General features: G+C 40.0%; 2 protein-coding genes across 2 annotated transcripts; one reads left to right on the forward strand and one right to left on the reverse strand.

The window, feature by feature from the left end:
- Nucleotides 1-2,974: 2,974 nt before the first annotated feature.
- Nucleotides 2,975-4,591, reverse strand: dctpp1 (dCTP pyrophosphatase 1). The gene has a single exon (XM_007549651.2). The coding sequence runs from the start codon at nucleotides 4,462-4,464 to the stop codon at nucleotides 3,934-3,936; it is 531 nt and encodes a 176-aa protein (XP_007549713.1). The 5' UTR covers nucleotides 4,465-4,591; the 3' UTR covers nucleotides 2,975-3,933.
- Nucleotides 4,592-4,650: 59 nt separating this feature from the next.
- gatb (glutamyl-tRNA(Gln) amidotransferase, subunit B) lies at nucleotides 4,651-19,007 on the forward strand. The gene is made up of 13 exons (XM_007549652.2): nucleotides 4,651-4,873; nucleotides 5,924-6,077; nucleotides 6,172-6,285; nucleotides 10,528-10,726; nucleotides 11,415-11,537; nucleotides 11,632-11,745; nucleotides 13,271-13,355; nucleotides 13,844-13,888; nucleotides 15,222-15,414; nucleotides 15,497-15,630; nucleotides 17,536-17,614; nucleotides 17,722-17,856; nucleotides 18,705-19,007. Exons 1-13 carry the CDS (start codon nucleotides 4,734-4,736, stop codon nucleotides 18,828-18,830), a joined length of 1,641 nt encoding a protein of 546 aa, XP_007549714.1. The 5' UTR covers nucleotides 4,651-4,733; the 3' UTR covers nucleotides 18,831-19,007.
- The last annotated feature ends 1,071 nt before the right edge of the window (nucleotides 19,008-20,078 follow it).

Here is a 20,078-nt window from a genome sequence, read left to right on the forward strand (position 1 = left end):
TCAACAGAGCATGCCTTTGGAACTCAAATCAAGCAACCGCAGGCCTGATGGTATCGCGTTCTCTGAACATTATCAAGCAGAAGTAAAATCTAAGGAACCTCAATTTAATTATGCCCTTGGAGTCGCAGCGTCAAGCCGTCTGTCTTTCTGAAAACATGAAAATGCGACGGGACCGAAGCTGTCTTAACTCTCTTTTAGCGAATAGATTTGATTAAATGTGGAAGTAGGGATCAGTAAAATCATTCGCAGTGAAACACGAGCCTGGTCTTCAAACTAACAGAAGTACGGTTCGTTCTTTCAGGGAATGGAAACGAAAGAGGTTCTGAAGCCATTTGCAATTCTGCTTACAATTTTTGGGGGGATTGAACAAATTCTAATGATCAGATCTGACTTTAAGAAATACAGTCATTACGACTCGTCTCCCAGTCTGCTTCCTGTTTGCCTGCTCTGCTCTGCTCTCAGGTTGCTTGTGTGGATTCACAACTGTTTCCTCTTAATTGGTAAAAAAAGAAAAAAAGTGCACATTTTTAAGTATGTACTCATTAAATATGTACATTATTTAGTGTACATATTTAATGAGTGTACATTAATTAATGTACACTATTTTATTTTACATGAGAGGAAATTAAATTTAATATTATCAGTATTGTTTAAATGTATTAGTAAAAGCTAGGCTTTTACTAATAAATTTTTTACTAAAAGCTAAGCTTTTACTAGGCCATTTTAAAACCTTTAGACTTATTTTCTCTGGTTTCTGTAAAAAACATGTTTTATTAGGTATTAAAACGTATGTGTCTAGTTTTTACATGTTTTACTAATATGGGACCTCATAAATGCTTGGCAATCAGACAAGTTTTAATTTGCACTCAACTTAAAACTAAAAATCATTTGCAGTATTATATAAAATCAACTTTTTTTTAGCTTTACACTGTCTCATCAAAAACATTCCTGGAGTACTGCTTTGATTATTTCATGCATGTTTGAGAAATCCTGTAATTTCCCATGGCAACCATTCAGTTGTGCAAAACGTTTGGGTGGACCTAGCCCCGCCTTCATGGACAAAGCTCCTCCTCAGAGCTGCAGTTGTGATGACTTCCTGAAGGCAGAGATTCAGAAAGAGCAGGTTTTAAACAGACAGGCTCAATTTCAAGGCGTTAAATTAGAAAGTTAAATCGAATTTGATATATACAGCATTTTTTTGTCAATTGAATGTACCATGTGCTATAAAATGCCACTAAATGCCTTGAAAATACAAAATACTGCCCCTAAAAGAGAGGGAGGAAAGGAGGAATCAGATTATAAAACAATAAATACAACAAACCTGATGGACGGATGGACTGAGACAGCCTGAATTTGACTCTACTTCGTTATCAAAGAGCAGCTGGAAAATTAGCGGTCACAGTGTCTTGTGTTTTAGAAGAACTACCTCTAAGTGTTGTCTTAGTTTTTATCTTTTAAGATGTGAGAGATATTGCTGAGGCTTGATGGGAGTTCTTCTGTCTTTGTTCTGCTTCTGTTTCGAAGGCATTACAAGAAAGGTTTTCTGTGATTTCCCTTTGCCGTGGTGTGAAATGCCTTCACAAATTACATCAGCAAAGGAAAAGTTTAGAAATCCAAGCTCTTGGATTCCTGCCACAAAGATTTCTCATTCTAGCTGTGAAAAGCTCTGAAGCATCTTTTTAAATAAAAAGCTGTTTACTTTGAAGTCAGGCTGGGCTCAAACACTGCGGCATCTCAGGGATGCGTGACGGCTCTCCTTGATGGATTACTGATGATGACTCACATGTGACTACCAGGATCTCCAGATGAGGGCAGTGTTTGAGACTCAAATCTGATCAAATTAATTTAAAAGGGGTGGGGGAGAGAATCCCATTGTAAACGAGTTTTGCATTTCAAACGTTTGATGATAGAAATATTCAGCTGACATGAAAGATGAGGTTCCATTATTATTTCATTTTATTTCTTGGACAAGATCCTCTAAATCAAGTTATTGGTTATCTGAAAGACTTTTCCAAGTATAACAAAATAATTTTATTACACTCTGCATGGAATGAAAGAAAAAAAAAAAGTGTTTGCATTGAAAGCAGAAGACCACATCATAAATCACAGCAGGTGCACGCTGCTATGTCACAAGCCCAGAAAGAATTCATGCTTAAAAATGTCTTTGAACTTAGTTTGAAAAATATAATTTTTTTATGACCAAAGTTTTAAGACCAGCAGTACCACAGCTATCTGTTCACTCAGCTGCTTTAGTTTTGATGGTGGCAGTTTGGACTGAGCCCAGGCAGCTCTGAAGGAGAGATCAGATAAAACGCAGTTCAATGCAAATATGATAAAAGCTAAAGCAGCTGAAACTTTTATAAAAATGTATATTTTTTACGTATTTGTTGACACTGTCACTATGTCCCAACAGTACAGTATAAAACAGATAATCTGTGGGGAAAGAAATCGAGCTCCTCTGTTGCTAACTAAAAACTGCCAATTAGAGCCAAGAGGCGGGTCATAGCGCTGTCAATCACTTCTGTATTCCTCCTCTTGCTCTCTGCTATGCTGCAGCTAGCAGAGCCTGTTGTGAATGCTAAGGCCGGTGAGCATAGCCAAACAGTTTGTCCTAAACAGTAAGTTCTTTAGAATAAATGTGGAAGGGTAATAATAATAGATTTATATATTTGCAAGACTTTTTCATTCCTCTTCCAAAATTTTTTTGTATTTAAAATGTTTTGAGAGTAAAATGGAACCAAAGTAAAATTTTTCGTGCACAAAATTTTTAGATCAGCACAATTTGATCTTATTGCACTTCACAGAAATGTAGAAACTATCATTTATTTTCTATTTATATCACTAAAAATTCTTTATAATTTCAAAATTAATATTAACTCTTCATATATAGAACATTGAAGAACACACTGGGTTGTTGTTGAAGGACAAGAGTCATTTTAAAAATGTATGCTAAATAATCTACCTAAAAACTGGATCTGAGTCACTTTCTTTAAAACTGTCAATAATTGAAAAATTAGGTCAACATTTTTCATAACTGCAGTAACTTTGCCTTTTGACAACTTTTAATATCTGACAATTTACAGATATTTTAAATATAACCTTTAATGAACAAACTGATATTTTCTCCAAGATATTAATTGTATCACATTTTCTTCATTTTAAAAATAGTTCTGCTCTTTTTCTAAAACTTAACTGCAGAATTATACCATTGACAGGATGAAGAGTTGCAAAAGTGCAAAAGGACAAGTATGTTTAAATAGCTAAATAAATTAATTTAAAATGGATTTTAAATCCATAAAATCTATTTCATTCAGCTACAAATTAAAGAACCCTGTCAAACATAATTCAAAATTCTTTCAAATTAAAATTGACATTTGACTCAAACAGATTAGAAAAAGATGTTAAAATGTCCCTCAACTATGTCTGAAACTTTTGCTGAATAGAACTGGACATTTCATCATTTATAAATGTCATTTTACTCCACATTCAGCCTCCTGACTAGGGAATGAAGTAAAAAATCCAAGTAACTCAACAGGTTTAAGGTTATGTTAGAAACACAGAACACAGCTCAGATTTTAAAATACTTTTTTACTATTTTAAAGTTAAAAAAAAAAGCAAAAAGAAAAGAAAACTGATCTAGACAAAAATGTTTACAAAAAAATACATAGTTAAAAACAAAAATGATCCAATCCCTCTCAATGTTTCCGTGTTATAGTGGACAGTGTTATTCAGACTGTCACCTTTGAACTGAAATCTTAAAGCTCCTGAACTGGGACTTCAGGGAGAAACATCTTCTTCCCTGAAACTCTGAGTCTCTAACAGCGGAACCAGAACCCAGAAGAGCTGGGCTCTTATAGCAGACATGTGTCCAGTGAGTCTCTGGAAATAAGACGTTAAGTTTTATTTACCCTACTCACCCCCACCCCCCAGCTCTCAGTCCTTGTACTCTGTGTATTTCTTGGCCGAGCCGTGCACCTTGCTGGTGGGATATTTGAGTCGGTTCAGCGCCATCTTGCGCAGCACCGCTTGGGGAAGGTCCACGCGGCACTTCTCGGCCAGCTCCACCAGATAGATGAGCACGTCGCTCAGCTCGTGCGCCAGCTGCTCCCGCTCGGACTCGGTCCAGTCCGGCAGACCCTCCGCCACCTCTCCCCGCCACTGGAAGAGTTCCGCCACCTCGCCCACCTCCCCGACCATGGCCAGGAGCAGATTGCGGGGCTGGTGGAACTTATTCCAGTCGCGCTCGTCCGTGAAGTCGGCCTGCATCCTGCGGATGTCCTCCATGCTGGGCTCCGGGCTGAAGGTGAACTTCTGCGGGCTGACCGCTGCTGCTGCTCCATTGGAACGGGACTCGGCCTCCGAGACTCCTGCGTCCCCCGCTGAGGGCTCCTCCCGGCACCCGTTTGAGAACACGGCCATGTCGTCTTTCAGTCCTCTGGAGTCTTTTCCGCTTCTCGCCATCATGTTTTAAGAGCTTGGATTCGTTTCGGTGCCTGAAAATAATCTTATAATGGCTGTAAACAACCCGTTCCTAATATTTCCAGCAGGTGAAGAAGTCCCGCCAGTCGGTATAGCGGAAATGACGCGTTGTGAACGGAAGCTAGGGCTCGTTTAAAGCTCCCCCTTTAACTGCTGGGGCTTGTAGTATTAAGCACCAGCATCGCTCTGTTTAACGTTGAAGGTCACTTTTAAAGTACTACAACTCCCATGAACATCAGAGCGACTGGGCCATCATGGCCGCCTCCCGTATAGCAGCCAGGGAGCTGCTTCATAACATCAAATTAATACCTTATTATCAAAAATCTTCCTGTTTGTTTATCAGATGGATCAGCACATCTAAGTTTCAATGCAGCAGTCAGCCGCTGGAGAAAAGGTGAACTATTTTCTTTACTAAACTATACTGTCTCGATGTTATGGTGACTGTGAGAGATGCAATGTAATGCAACAAAAATACAAACCATTTAAACGTTCACGTTTTCCGGGGTTCAGCGGGGTATATATGAACAGCCAATGTATTATCTGCGGTAAGCAATAGTGAAACTGGATGTACTTAGGTGTATGTTGAAGTAAAATAACATCTTCACAGTCAAGCTAACATTTAGAAATTCTCCTGACTGAACCTTTACCATCTCAAACAACTTTGGAAGAACTCTGGTACATGGAGCATGCTGTAATACAAAATACTTGTGCAAAAAAAAAAAAAAAAAGACCTGCCACATTGGGTTCATAGTAGATCTGTCATGATAACCAATTTTGCTGGATAATAAATTGGCTCAGAAAGTTTTGCGATAAACTTAAATAGACCATTCTCATCTAACATGGTAATGACATAATGGTACAAGTTTGCTTCCTCAAAGACTAATAAACTTTTATTTTGTAAAGAACAAAACATAAAAAAATACATCAACCAAAAACCATAAGTAAAAAGGAAATTAAAAACCATACAAAACCCGACCCATCTATAAAATGTATTATTTAGTCTCTATAAACAAAAATTCCTTTAAAAAAATATCAAATTGATTAACTGACTGATTGCTTATTGCGACAAGTTTATTTTGTGGCAAGCAATCTGCAGATAATGATTAGCCTATTGAACTGTTAGAAGAAAAATATTAAAATCTGAAGAAGTTTTCTTGAAAATACCTGATGTTTTGGTATTAAAATAGCCTTGTAGCCTCATAAAGCCTTTAAAGGCTTTATGCTGCTTCACACAACTAGTGTCAGCAAATGTATCTCATACATGGAGAGCCTGTTTAAATAATTAACTAACATTTATTGCAGATCAAGCAGCTCTTTGAAAAACAAACAGCAGGAGGTTGTGGACCGGAGAAGACATGAAGAAACGTTGTAATGTTCACTATTTTCCTTCTGCCCCAGACATCTCTGTCATCCACTTCTCTCTTGTGTGTGTTTGGTACCTCAGCGCTCTGCAGCAGCTGGTTGGAGTGGTCGGTTTGGAAATCCACGCGCAGATTAGCTCAAACACCAAACTGTTCTCTGGCTCGTCGGTTCAGTTTTTAGCTCCTCCAAACTCCTTGGTTTCGTTCTTTGATGCGTCTTTGCCCGGAACTCTTCCTGTGAGTCATATTTAGCATATTCATATTGAACTTAACTTGTTCATAATTCTTCTGCTTGTTCTAGGAGAGTGTTAATGTTGCCATGTGTTCACAGGTCCTCAACAAGCGATGCGTTGAAGCAGCAGTGATGACAGGACTGGCTCTCAACTGCACCATAAACAAGAAGTCAGTCTTTGACAGGAAACACTACTTTTATGCCGACCTTCCTGTGAGTGTGTGTTCGCCATGTTCTGCAACATATTTATGATTCGTAGGTAGAAAGGTGTTACCACAGGAGGCAGAAAGTCATCATTTATCTGGATTTGTTTGCATGAATACATATTGGCTTCGACTGTTAAAGGAGACCTATTATGCAAAATTCACATTTTGCATGTTTTTGTACTTCCATTTGAGTCTCAACTGCTCCTAAACACAACCCAAGCACTTAAAAAAAATACCCAGCCATTTGTTAGCAATAAAAACATTTTTTTGGTGTCTGGAAAATGAGCCATTTTAAAGACCACCTGAAAAGTTACATGAGACAGGTAATGCACTGTTACCGAGCAACCCCAGCCAAGCCAAGCCCCGTTACCTAGCAACCCAACAGAGCTCCAGCTCCTTTGCTCTGCTGGTTTTATGCACTATACAATGGCTGCTGGAAAAGACAAATGTTTTGTTGTTAATTTGCCTTCCAGAAACCTCTTTCTGATTGTGTAGGAGGCTCTACTTCTGCTTATCAAAGATGTACGGTTATACAATTGTGCATCTGTTTATACAGCCATTGTCATGTGCGAGTGTGAACGTCGAGTTAAGGGGTGTGGCCAACAGGAGCTTATTTGAATTTACAGTGACAGAGGCCCTAAAACAGCTCAAAATAGGCAGAACTGAGCAGACTAAAGTCTCTAAGAGTCATTTTGTGCAAAAAATGCAATAAACATGTTTTGTATCGCACATGGACCAATCCCTGTTCAAGAGAACACAGTTGATCACCTTTAAATGAAAGAAAATTAACCTTAAGTTTCAAACATGAACCCTTTTTAATTAGCAGTTTGTTTACTTTAGTCCTCTGTAGTTGCCTGTGTAGAGTGAAAAAATGACACCCTGAGAACCTTTGAGTTTTTATTACATATTTGAAAATATGGAGATTTTGTACTATTTTAAACATTGCAAGAAAATAATTTATCGTAATTAAAGTAAGTGATTAAAACTGAAAAAAATAATCTCCATAAAACCTATAAAAAAGAAAAGGTAATGTAAATTAGGAGAGCCCAAAAATGTCCTAACCACAAAAACGTAAAATGTTACCAAGTATTTTTATCTATTTCTAGTGCAAATATTTTAGTACCATGAAATAAGACAAAACAAACTTCCCAGTAACTCTTCAGAAAGAAATGGGAGCTTATTTTAATTCATTTATTCCTTCCTTTATACTGATGGAAAATTACTAGTTTTGAGCAAAATAATCTGCCGAGATATTTTTTCCATTATTTCACTTCGAACTAGTACTTTTTTTCCCCTGAATACAACCAATCTCTCATGTGAAATTGATTGATAAATAGATTCTGAAAATCTGTTTCCTTATAATTGTTTGTGGAGTCTAGAATCAGCTATTTAATGGTAACATGAATAATTGGGGCTCTCTGGTAAGAAACCTCACCGTTCTGCTGGTGGTCCTCATATTTTCTTTCCGAAGCGAGCCGCTTGCACAGTGATCTTTCCCAACCTTTCTGGGCCTGGGGCTAATTTTCCTGGCATTATGTGTGACATTTTAAGGAAAAGATTAAATGTCACGGTTGCCCCCACAGAGACCTTTCCTCAAATTTATAGAAATTCTAAGAAAGGAGGTGCTAAAGAGTTTAGCATTTTAAATCGGCAAAGTCTGTCCAAGCCTCCTAAAAAGGATTATGGACGGCTCAGGGCAAACATAATAATGAGGATGATGGTTAATCAAAGATGTCTCCTGCTATTTTAATAAGACTGTCTGGAGGAGGAGTGTAATGGTGAGAAAACCGTCATATCAAAATTAGCTGCAACTTATTGTATTTTGACTGTTCATATTTCAATATGTTTTAATAAGACAAAGAAGAAATTTAACTAAAAAACATGAAACAACAATTTGAAATCTTCTGTATTTATTTATTTATTCTTTTTTTATCATTTTGTTTGTGACTTATCTTTGCATTGTGTTTTTCAATGTCTGAAATTCAAAAATATATAAGGAAAACGTTAAACTGAGTTCTGTATAGTTGAATAGTAATTCCGAAATTAAACCACGTGGCCTCACAAATCTCACAATGTTTCGGAACTCAACAAAACAATTAGAAGAAAAAAGAGCCACCCTCCTCTATGATCCCACCTACTCAGCTCCTTCAGACTAGCCAGCAGCAATTAGCAAACACGTTGCGTCACCAACGTTTTTACGCTGGTAAAAACATTGGTGAAGGGTTAGTAGGGGAGCCATGTTGTGTATTAAAGAGGCAGAGGTCTAATTGCAAGGTGTTAAATTATGAGTTAAAATTTTGTAAACAAAGCATTTTTATGAAAACTCAAGGTAACATGGTTACTTGATAGTGCTATTAAAATGCCACTAAAAGCCTGGAGGACACACAATACTCCCCCTTATAACGATGCAGCTGATGAGACATTCTGTGTCCTCCTGCAGTGCCCAGGTTGAAGGCTGCAGCACTGAAGGAGGAAGGGCCCTCGGTGGAAAGATGACATCTTTCACTCTGCATTGTTCATTATTGATAAGATCCACAAAAATGTAATGATTGTATTGTGTAAAATGCCCCAGCTGCTCATAATGGGACTATCTGAACGGAGAGGCCAGGCGAGCTGCGGCTTTCATTTATTGACCACACACGTCTTCTAAAATCTAAATGATTCAAGTTCCCCTCAGATATAAAGTGTGCAACTGAACCACCGTGTCTGGAGGCCACCGATGAGATTCCCAGTATGGCTGCAGAGGGCGGAATAAGCACAGAAGTGGAGTGTTTGTGACCATGTAATGGTCGTTAAGGCCAAGGTGGCGATCTGAGCAGATCCAGGATATCTTAATATGATGTCACCAGCAGGAAATGGTTTGAAGAGCAGCTGATTGGTTCTGCAGGAAAACACAGCATTTTCATTAATTGCACCAATCAACTTTTTTTACTTCCAATACCGATATCAGAGGTTTATAATCGGCTGACTTGATCCGATAAAGAAAACAGCGCTGAATTGACTTAAAATGTTCATTTTTTTAAACACATACATACATTTACTGAGTTACACATTTATTTGATAACTGCACAAGTACAGCTCACACCAATAACTTCACAAGCTTGAACAACATGTAAAAACAACATTGATTTGTTCAGTCAGTGTAATTAGGTTTAGAACAGTCAATGAAAAATATATAATAAAGAAACTGAAATCTGACAAAAACAACTATCTTGATCAAATATCTAAAACATAAACTGCAAAATAAATGTAAAATAAAAAAATATAAAACCTAGAATTAGACTGAATAGATCAGCCCCTTATGGATGGGCACATTATCACCGATACCCGATATAGATTTTTTGTTTAGTATTGGAACCAATACAGATATTAATATGGAATCGGACATGCTCCACCTACACAGTTTACCATGGTAACCGTTGGAGATGGTTAAATCAACAGAGACCAGCATGGTAAATGCAGGTGTCAGAGCAGGGACTGCTTCATGTAGCTTCTGATCAGAGCCTACAGGAAGTGGAGGATGGCTGCTGTGCTCAGCTGTTTCAGGAAGACGGAGTGATTGATGGCATCAGTCAGGAACCTGCTGACTAACAACCTGCCTTCTATCTTCTCTCCCACCTTCTCTGTCTTTAGCATAAGTGTGATTAATGTTTAGTTCTTGTGATGCAGTTCCCATAGAAACATGGTCAATTAATTCTTAGGCCCACAGGAACAGAGGAACACCTAAAATATGAAGGGCAGTATTATTTTAAATCAGCTTTTATTCTATCATCAAAAACATACCTGAAGTGTTGCTTTGATTCTTTCGTGCATTTTTGATAAACCCTTCAATCACCCATGGCAACCATTCAGTTGTGCAAAATGCCTGGGTGAACCTAGCATGGCCTTTGAGACACAGCTACTCCTTTGAGCTGCAGTTTCCAAGCAGCTCAAAGGTTCCACCTCACAAACCCCACTCAACTCCTTCAGACTAGCCAACATCCATTAGCAAACACCTGGTGGAACTGTGCATCTGCTGAGCTCATTAGTCGAGCTACTTCTCAGTGCAGCGTTGGTAAAAACCTTGTTCAGGGATCTAAAGACAAGGCAAACCTGTGAGAAAAGCAGTGTGAGGCTGGGACAGGAAAGCACGATGGCTCAGTCAAAGTTCACACAAATAGAGAAACTGTGGCTCAGACTTGCGTAGAAATGTTTCGCATCTCTGTGATGTCACCCAGCGCCAGGACTTAAGGCGGCTTTTCTCCTCCAGGCTGGGTACCAGATCACACAGCAGCGCCGCCCGGTAGCGGTGGACGGAGTGTTAACCTACAGCTTCCTGGGAGGGAGGAAGAGGAACCAGGTGATGAGGAAGAATGTGTACATCAAACAGATTCAGCTGGAACAAGACAGCGGCAAGAGCCTGCACGATGACGTCAACAGTCAGACGCTCATCGACCTCAACAGAGCAGGTTGGAGCGCCACAGCGCCCCCTAGAATCTAAACATAAGTTTAATTACACAAAGTTATGTCTGTTTGTGTAATCTAATAAATTTAGACATATTTACAAATTATAGCAAAACCGTAACCACTTAGGTTGCTAACTAGAAAAGCGAAAGCTGAAAAGAATGAAATATGTGAAATATTTAATCCCCTATGAACAGAAATGTTCATACAGAAGTCGTCTGTGGTTGCTCTAGCAGGAATGTTAAAACTTGGCTCCATGAAGTGCTTTAACTCACGACAGAACCTCAAAATCAACCTTTAGCTTAGGGTGAAACTCAATGAGCTTGTCGTGTGTTTATATTTCAAAACAGAACCGCATAAATTACATTTTACATCCCACAACGGACTCTGTTTGGACCGTTTCTCTTTGCTCTGGGGCAGCGCCGCCATCTTAGTTTCTGCTGCTTAAGGGTGACCAGTGGCGCCCTCTGCTGGGTGGCGGCCAAACTACAACACTAACAGAAGGCCAAAGCGGACGTTGTTAGTTAATCTTTTGCAACTCATTTTAACCTAATGAACCATTAATGGACAATTAATTGTATTTTGATTAATTATTTACGTCTCTATTATAAATCCATATAGAGTTTCTCAGTGTGCTCTGTCAGAGGTCGATACCTGGTGGATGTGAAACCCAGCTGTCTGCTCCTGCCTCAGGTGTCGGTCTGATGGAGCTGGTGATGGAGCCCGACATGAGTTGTGGAGAAGAGGCCGCTGCAGCTGTCAGAGAGCTGCAGCTCATCCTGCAGGCGCTGGGTACCTGTCAGGGCAACATGTCAGGTTTGGAACCGCTGACTCTGTTGTCTCCCCTCCACTGCTTGCATTTTAATCACCGCTGTAACCACGTTGCCGTGCTTCTCTGCTGTCTGCGCAGAGGGCCAGCTGAGGGTTGACGCCAACGTATCGGTGCACCGGCCAGGTGAGCCGCTGGGCACCAGGACGGAGGTGAAGAACATCAACAGCCTTAGATACCTGGCCAGAGCTATAGGTGAGGACAGAGGAGGAGCTGGGAGTTGAACTGTCAGAGCTAGGAGGGTCTTAGCGCTGTCAATCAAGTCTGTGTACACGCTGCTCAGGCCCCAATCCCTTGCTCTCTGCTACAATGCAGCTTCTCCCCATCAGCACAGTCTATTGTAAAAGTTAAGGCTAGTTAGCATTGCCGCAGATGATGGCAGATAAATGGTAAATTGATTTGCTGCCATTGGCACATTTAGCAGTGAGTACACACGGTTGGCTGACAGCCCTAAGCTCCTCCTCCTGGCTCTGATTGGTTGCTTTTGGTCAGGAGCGGTGCATGTCTTCAGACAGTAGTAGTAGCTCAGGTAGAAGGTGGAGGAGATCGATGTTTTACAGATTATCTGTCTCATAGCATGCTGTCATAACATAGTGATAGTTTTAACAAATATGAATAAAAAACATGTTTGTTTGGTTTTTTTTTTTAGATAAAACTGACATAAAGAAAAGCAAAGTTCCTTCATTTCACCAATTACAAAAAGTGTTCTTGTTTAAAAACAAAAATCTTTAGTGTATACAATACAAGTATGTTCTTTGTTTTTTATGCAAGATTTATGGAAAGTTTAGCAGGAATCTCAGTCACTACAGCTAAAATATGTCATTAATATATGAAATATTTATGGAAAGTTTAGCAGGAATCTCAGTCACTACAGCTAAAATATGTCATTAATATATGAAATATTTAACAGCCGGCTTGTTTTCACTCGTTTTCATATGACTGTTTCTAGGCCTGACATGGAAACACTTGTCCTAGAAGTTATTGCAATAAACGATAATATTTTCAAATAATATAATGTTAATCAAAGATCAATAAACTTTAATTTAATGAACGTTTAACACTGGAACTGGAAGACATTTTAAATACCTCACATAAATAAAACAACATAACAAATAAAATGAATTATGAAGTCTCTGAAAACAAAATAGTTCTTCGAAAACAAAGGCCAGTTGAGACCAAAGCACCAAACTGAAGACTTTTGTCATCCAGTTTTTGGAATGAAAGAGGAAAAAAAGACAAAAACGATAAATCATGCAAATAGAAATTATTGAGTTCTAACTGTCCCTCCCGTAAAACAGCTAACAGATTAGCTACAAGTAATTTTCATACACAAATTTGTCTTTTCTTGTTTTCCATGGAGAAATGTTCTGCTCATTTTTCAGAAAATAAATTCTTTTTGGTTCTTGCAGTAATGAGAATGTTTTTCTGATCAAATCTTTGGGCATCATGGAGAGTTGACGTTGTCAGTGAGACTGCCTTACGTTCATATCCAGTTAGTGTGAGACCATCTGACTTTTTCCCAGCTGCTCGCTGAAATAACCATCATAGTTTGAGTTCCGCTTCCAGCTGACAGAACCAAAAGCAGCTGGAAAAGTTCAGCTGCTGAAGCAAGTTTCCTGCGTGTCGGTTGATTCGTTGGTAGCTGAACCGTTTCTCGTGACAGAAGTCAGGGCCGCCGGGGCGCGGCAACAGGTGTTTGACGACTCGTTGTTCTGTCCAGACTTCGAGATCCAGAGACAGACGGAGGTAGTGCAGAGAGGAGGGGCGGTGCTAAACGAGACCCGGGCGTACGACTCCAAGTCAGGGTAAGTGGATGAAGAAGCGGCGCCAGCATTCAGCCGTCAGCAGCAGCGCCTAGCGACCGAGACGGCTGCCGGGTTCATTAGGCCTGGGCTCGGCTCGGGAGGAGCCATGATGGTAATGATGATGAATAGAGCCATTTGGACGGCGCTGTCGGCCCGCGTTATCTGGGAGCTATGCGCCGCTACCAGAATGAGCCTGCTGTCTCACAGCTGAGCCCTCGCTCTTCTTCTGGGGCTCTGGTGGCTTCCCAGAAGCCCTTGCATGTCCGAGGTTACTCGGCGAAGCGGAGGGGTACACTTCACAGTTTGTGGCCCCTTTTGAAATTAAAATAAAATTTTACTATTGAAAAGAAACACTTTGTTTTGTAGCAAGCATTTTCTTTTGTTTTGAAAAATGTTTAAACTTTGAGTGAAACTTTCACTCTAAAAATGTTTTTATTAAATATTTCCTAGAGTGCTGATTTCGTCCCCGTTTGTCTTTGTCCCTCCAGGGAAACTGTTGCTATGCGGGACAAAGAAGGTCTTCAGGATTACAGGTCAGGTTGGATTTGTTGTTTCTGAAACAGATTCTCTCCACCTGGAGGCAGAGCTGCAGCAGCAGTAACATGGATTCATCATCACACTGCAAAAACACAAAATCTCACCAGGAGTTTTGGTCTAGTTTCTAATACAAATATCTTAGTACACTTGAAATAAGACAAAACTAACTTACAAATAACTTTTCAGCTGGTTTTAGGTCAGCAATTTACTAAAGGGGCAGTATTATGCAACATTGACATTTTTGTGCTTTACATCGTGTTATAATATTACTCCCTCAACAAAAACATACCTGGAGTGTTGCTTTAATTCATTTCTGCATGTTTGGAAAATTCTTTTATCTCCATGGCAACCATTCAGTTGGACAAAACGCCTGGGTGGACCTAGCCCCGCCTTTGAAGGCGAAGCTCCTCCTCTGACCTGCCATTTCATTTCCAAGCTTCTAAGCTTCCACCACTCAGAGCAGCCCTCCCCTGTGAAACCACCATTGAGCTCCTTCAGACTAGCCAGACACAATTAGCAAACACTTGGTGGACCTGGAGTCTACTGAGCTCATTATAGGAGCTGCTTCTCAGTGAAACGCTGGTAAAATGTTGTTAAAGGGTTAATAGAGGAGCCATTTTGTGACGACTTCCTGTAGGGGGAGTTTCAGAAAGAGCAGGAGATTTTAAAGAGACAGAAACGTATTTTCAAGGCATTAAATTGGGAAGTAACATTTCTTTTAAGTTGTATTTTGATATCATTGAGAATAAATAATTCTCAGTTTTTCTTCTATTTCTTTTAGCTAGTTGCAAAGCTACAGCTAAAGGAAACACCATCAAAGTTAAGATTACAGCATATGACACACTAGGGAACGCCACCTCATACATCAAGAACTTAGCATGGAGAAGGATAATTCTCCACAATATAGAGAACATTTTTATAACAACTGAAGTTAACATAGTGACTTAATTGTGCTACAAAATTATACTATGTGTCTGGAAAATACATAATTCTGCCCCATTAAGGAATTATTAACTTAAAACTATCTCCTATTTTTTGCTGAAAAGTTACTTGTACATTATAAGGAGGCAGATAAACCCCAGAGCAGTTTTGTCTTATTTTAAGCGCACTGAGATATTTACTAAAAACTAGAGGAAAAACACTTGGTAAGATTTTGTGTTTTTGCAGTGTAACAGCTGTGAGGCTGGTCAGGTGAAATGCGACAACAACCCAGTTTGTATCGCAGCAGAAGTCAGAATCAGAATTCATTTTACTGTCATAAAAGAAGCAGTCAGAAGTCGTCCACCTTCCCTCTAACCCTGAGAGACCTTCCCCCTCCACCTCCTGCAGGTTCATGCCGGAGCCCAACCTGCCTCCACTGCTGGTGTTTGAGGATGAGGCGTCGCTGCCTGCGGGCGTGGAGGCGGGGCAGGCGGTGCTGCTGTGCACCCTGAGGGCGGGGCTTCCCGAGCTGCCCAGCGTCAGGAGAGACAGGCTGGTGCAGACGTACGGCCTGCTGCCAGAGCACAGCTTCACTTTGGTGGTGAGTTCACACCGGCAGTCTGTCACTCTGCCACTGAATGGCAACGCTCCTGCTCAGTGATGAATGTGGTGCTGCTGTGCAGAATGAGGATGGCTTGATGGAGTACTTTGAGGCGGTGATGAAGGGGACCAGCAGGGATCCCAGGAAGGTGATTGGCTGGGTGACCAATGAGCTGCTGGGGCTCCTGAAGCAGCAGGACCTGAGCGTGAGCCACAGGTCAGTTTATCACCAGAACACATAAAAACAGCTGTTCACTAACGTCGTGTACAGTTCAATCAAATAAAGCAAGATGACATCAATAAGAAAAAGGAAAACTTAAAATGGCTCGCAGAAGTATTCATACCCCATGAACTTTTCTATATTTTGTCACATTACACACATAAACAAAAATATATTTAATTGGAATTTAATGTGAAAGAGCAACACAAAGTGGTATGTAGTTGTGAAGCAGAATGAAAATTATACACAATTCTGTAACAGTGTTGGGCTACACAATACCTAAGACCTGCCGGTTTTACATCTTGGTCCTTTGGAAAATGCTGCATTTAAAAATGACTGTTGTTTAAAATTCTGCTGGTGGCGGCCAAAAAGGAAATGGTGCCAATCTGAACCCCATCTACCAAGGAATGAATTCAGACTGTAAAGTCATTATTTGAGAGCACAGGAAGAACAATGCCAGGACAAATGTCACATCAACGATGCAGGACTAATTTTGGATATAAAGGGTCCCCTCGTGTTATGTGTTATTTATTTAAGAGTCCTTTGTGGAACCGCTGTGGTTCCATAAAGGGGTATGAATACTTTTGCAAGCCACTAGCATTGTACTGACTGAATAAGTGAAAGTTGTTTTTACGTGTTTGACCAAGATGGTGAAGCTATTGGTGTATTTAACTGTTCTGTACTGGTGCAGATTTAGCAAATAAGTTAGTAATTCAGTACATTTATCTCTGTGTTTAGAAAAATAAGAAACTTTTTTAGTCAACTTAGCTCTGTTTTTCTGTATCGGATCAATATTGGCTGATACTAAACCTCAGATATCGGTATCGGCAGTGAAGAAAGTGGATTGGTGCATCGCCTGTAGTTCTGTCAGAGATCTGGGTCCAGCTGCTGTGAGCGGTTCTTTCACGATGCTCCACTTCTTCCCCGCAGCTGATAAAAACACTTCATTTCAGGCCTTTTCGCTTCTCAAAATACCATGATTGAAAGTGAAGGAGGCAGATAAATCCCAGAGCAGAGCCAAATGACTTTCTCGGGGGAATAAATGGGATCATTTTGTGTTTTCTAATTATTTGTGTCTGGCTCTGAGGAAGTCACCGTGACTGTCAGACAGGGAGAAAAGCTTCTTCCTGAGGACGAGTTCCTGGCTGGAATGGTCTGATTCTACCCGTGTTGCATCTAAGCTTCAAATTAAAAGCCTTTCTGGTTGGTTTTGGTGGAAAATGGTTGGCATGGTTTCAGACTTTTATAATTACGTGTCCAAAATCACAGTCAGCTTTTGATGCCACTGGCTGTTTGAAATGAAACCAGCTAATAAATCCTTCTAACATCAACATTTAAGAAACATAGAAACCTGCAGCATTAGTAGGGAGGAGGACTGATGCGGTGATTGTTTCTTTGGATGAAAAAAATGATTAATAAAAGGTTTATTTACAGAATTTGAAGCTAAACCTGCCACTACTGGAGTTCTGGGTTGGGTGGATTTACAGTTAACTTTTTTTTTTTTTTAATTGCAAATTTTTTTTTTTTTTTAACAGTTTTGGTTTCATTTCTGCTGTCAAAGTTTTGTTCTTTCAGCAAATGGGCTTTTTTTGAGTCTCTCTTCTAGATTTAACAATTAATAGTTCAAGTCCAGTGATTTCTGTCCATTTTTGCTGGGATAATAGCTTGTAATCCAACACTCTTTATTAACTTAATAAAGGTAAAAATTAAAATTAAAATAGATGTAAGTCAGAGCGGACTGATCAGGAAAATCCCAGACCTTCATCACCTTTTTCTTCTCCATTCAGTTCAGCGACCACTGTCTCTGTCTTTCTCTCTCTTTTGCTATCTCTATCTATTTCTGTCATGAATCCTCATCCGTTTATTCCAATGTAATTAACTCAGACTCTCCGTTGCTTCCAGCCCAGTCCCTCCTGCTGCCCTGGCTGAGCTGCTGGAGCTGCAGGAAGCAGGACGCATCTCCTCCTCTGCTGCCAAGCAGGTCAGTGTGCTGCACCCCCCCATCCCTCCCGCCTCCTGCGTTCTTCTTCCTGTGTGTGTTTTCCTTCTTACCTGCCGGCACCCCCTGCTGCTCCCTTTCCTCTCCAGGTGTTCCAGGAGATGTGGAGATCGCCAGGCAAGGCGGCTCCGCAGATCATCCAGGAGCGGGACTTGGGACTCGTTAGCGACGATGCCGATCTTCACCGAATCTGCCAGAAGGTCGTAGAATCACATCCAGATGAGGTCAGCGTGCGCTCGCATCTCTGAATCTCTCATATCATATAGAGTCAGTAGATATGAGGATTTTATTTCCAGTATGTTTTTAACGTTCATTTTGATGCTTCTCTGGCTTTCAGTGGGAAACTCAGAACTCAGTTTGTCCAGTAGAGCTGGACAATAAACCAATCAGATATATCACTGATATTGGACAAGTAATCAATATCTGTTGATAATATGTTTGATAATTTAATATTTTCACTGAAGTCCAATCCAGAACTGTAAAGCGTTCTGGGGGATGTAAGCAGTGGGAAGGCTCTTCCACTCAGCTCCTTCAGACTAGCCAGCAGCAATTAGCAAACATCTGCTGAGCTCATTATAGGAGCTACTTCTCAGTGCAACGCTGGTAAAAATGTTGCTGAAGGGTTAATAGAGGAGCCACGTTGTGTTGAAGTCCTGAAGGCAGTTTCAGAAAGAGCAAGAGTTTCTTAAAGAGACAGAGGCCCAATTTCAAGGCACTAAATTACCAATTCTATTTTATTTTAAGACATGTTTGAGATATACACAGTATTTTTCAAACAACTGAAGCTAACATAGTTGCTTCATTGTGCTATAAAATGATTCTATGTGGTTGGAAAACACATAATACTGCCCCTTTCAATCTCCAGGGAGTCGTTTACCTGCTTTAAGTGCTTTGAGTTGCTGCCTGTCTGACAACAGGTGCTAATAAAGTGTCAGCCTGCTCTCTGTCTCTGTGAAAAGTTTCTACACAAAACTGAAGGTTGACTTTTTGACTGAGTGAACTGTTTGATTGTTTCGTTGCTCTCATAAGTTGCTGAGCCATGTGACATCAGAGGTCGCTGTTGTGTTCGCAGGTTCGAGCCGTCAGGAGCGGAAACCAGAAAGTTCTGAATAAGCTGATGGGTCTGGTTCAGAAAGAGACCAAAGGCAGAGCCGACCCTGTTCTGGTCAGGAAAATCCTCCAAGAGAAGACTTCATGACATCATCGTCTTCGTCACCGACTCTGAGCCAATCAGACGTTCTGAATTCAGCTTGCAGTTAAACAATAAAACTAATTTCCTGCAGGATAAAATGCTAAAGCTTCATAGTACAATAACAGAATTGTATTTATAAACAGGATGTGAATGTTAATAAACCAATAATGTTTTTATATGTTATATTTCTATTTGTGGTGTTTTTGATTTAAGTAGAAACTAGTTTTTGTTCTCACAGAGTTCAGTTGGATCAGAACCTTTTATCTCGACTTCTAGTTTACCGAGGCTGAAGAAGAAGACGGTTCACCCCATGCTGCAGCAGCCTGAGCACAGAGCGCCCTCCTGTGGTTCAAGCATGTCATGATTTGTCAAACACTTGCAGAAATCTTGTTAAATATTCATTTTCTCTGACATGAAGCTCTGTGGTTCCTCTGGTTGATTTATATTTAATGTAAACTGAGTCCATCAGCTGCTGAGGGCAGCTGGAGTCTGTCGGCTGCTTCTGAGAGAAGAGCAGAGAAATAAAAGGTGCTGCAGATATCACAGGATTTAGTTTTTAATAAAAACAGCACTGTGAAAAGTATTTCCCCCCTCGACCACTTTTTCTGTTGATGCTCTTCTGTCACCGGTAAATGCTTTCAGTTCATAAAGCAAATTTTAATATACATCCAGCAGTGCGAATCAGGATGTTATTCAGTTGCCTTTGCCAGGTTGTACAATAATGTCCAAAAACAAATTCTGTCATCTTCAGTCTTTGAAATGAATAATCTGACAGAAATGGTTCCTGGATCTTAGACGTCCACCAAAACTACAGCAGCAAGTTACATTACATGTTTACTATGATCATCTGGCTTTCAATTTTCATTTTAAAACCTCCTTGGTTTTAAAATTACATATATGTTTAAAATATGTACTGAAGTCGTGAAATTACAAATGTTTTCAACCCTAAAGGTATTAATTTATTCAGAACATGATGCACTCAAATGCAAAATCTGCAATAAAAAATGTTAACCAGATAGTTTTATATACCATCTAAAACACACACTTGAAATTAAGACCAAGAATGAAGCTAATCACATGATATATTGATGAGGTTTGAATAATTTAACCTTCACAAGTCATAATATGAAACTCCTCCATAGGGTTCTTCCCTAACCAATGTTTCCCCCAAATTATCAATTAGCTTTTCAAGCTTTTTGGAGCAGTTCAGGATCTCTGGGTGTAACTATTAAAAGACTAAAACCTAGAAAAAAA

Source organism: Poecilia formosa, unplaced genomic scaffold (genome assembly GCF_000485575.1).
Source record: "Poecilia formosa unplaced genomic scaffold, Poecilia_formosa-5.1.2 Scaffold32, whole genome shotgun sequence".
NCBI lineage: Eukaryota > Metazoa > Chordata > Actinopteri > Cyprinodontiformes > Poeciliidae > Poecilia > Poecilia formosa.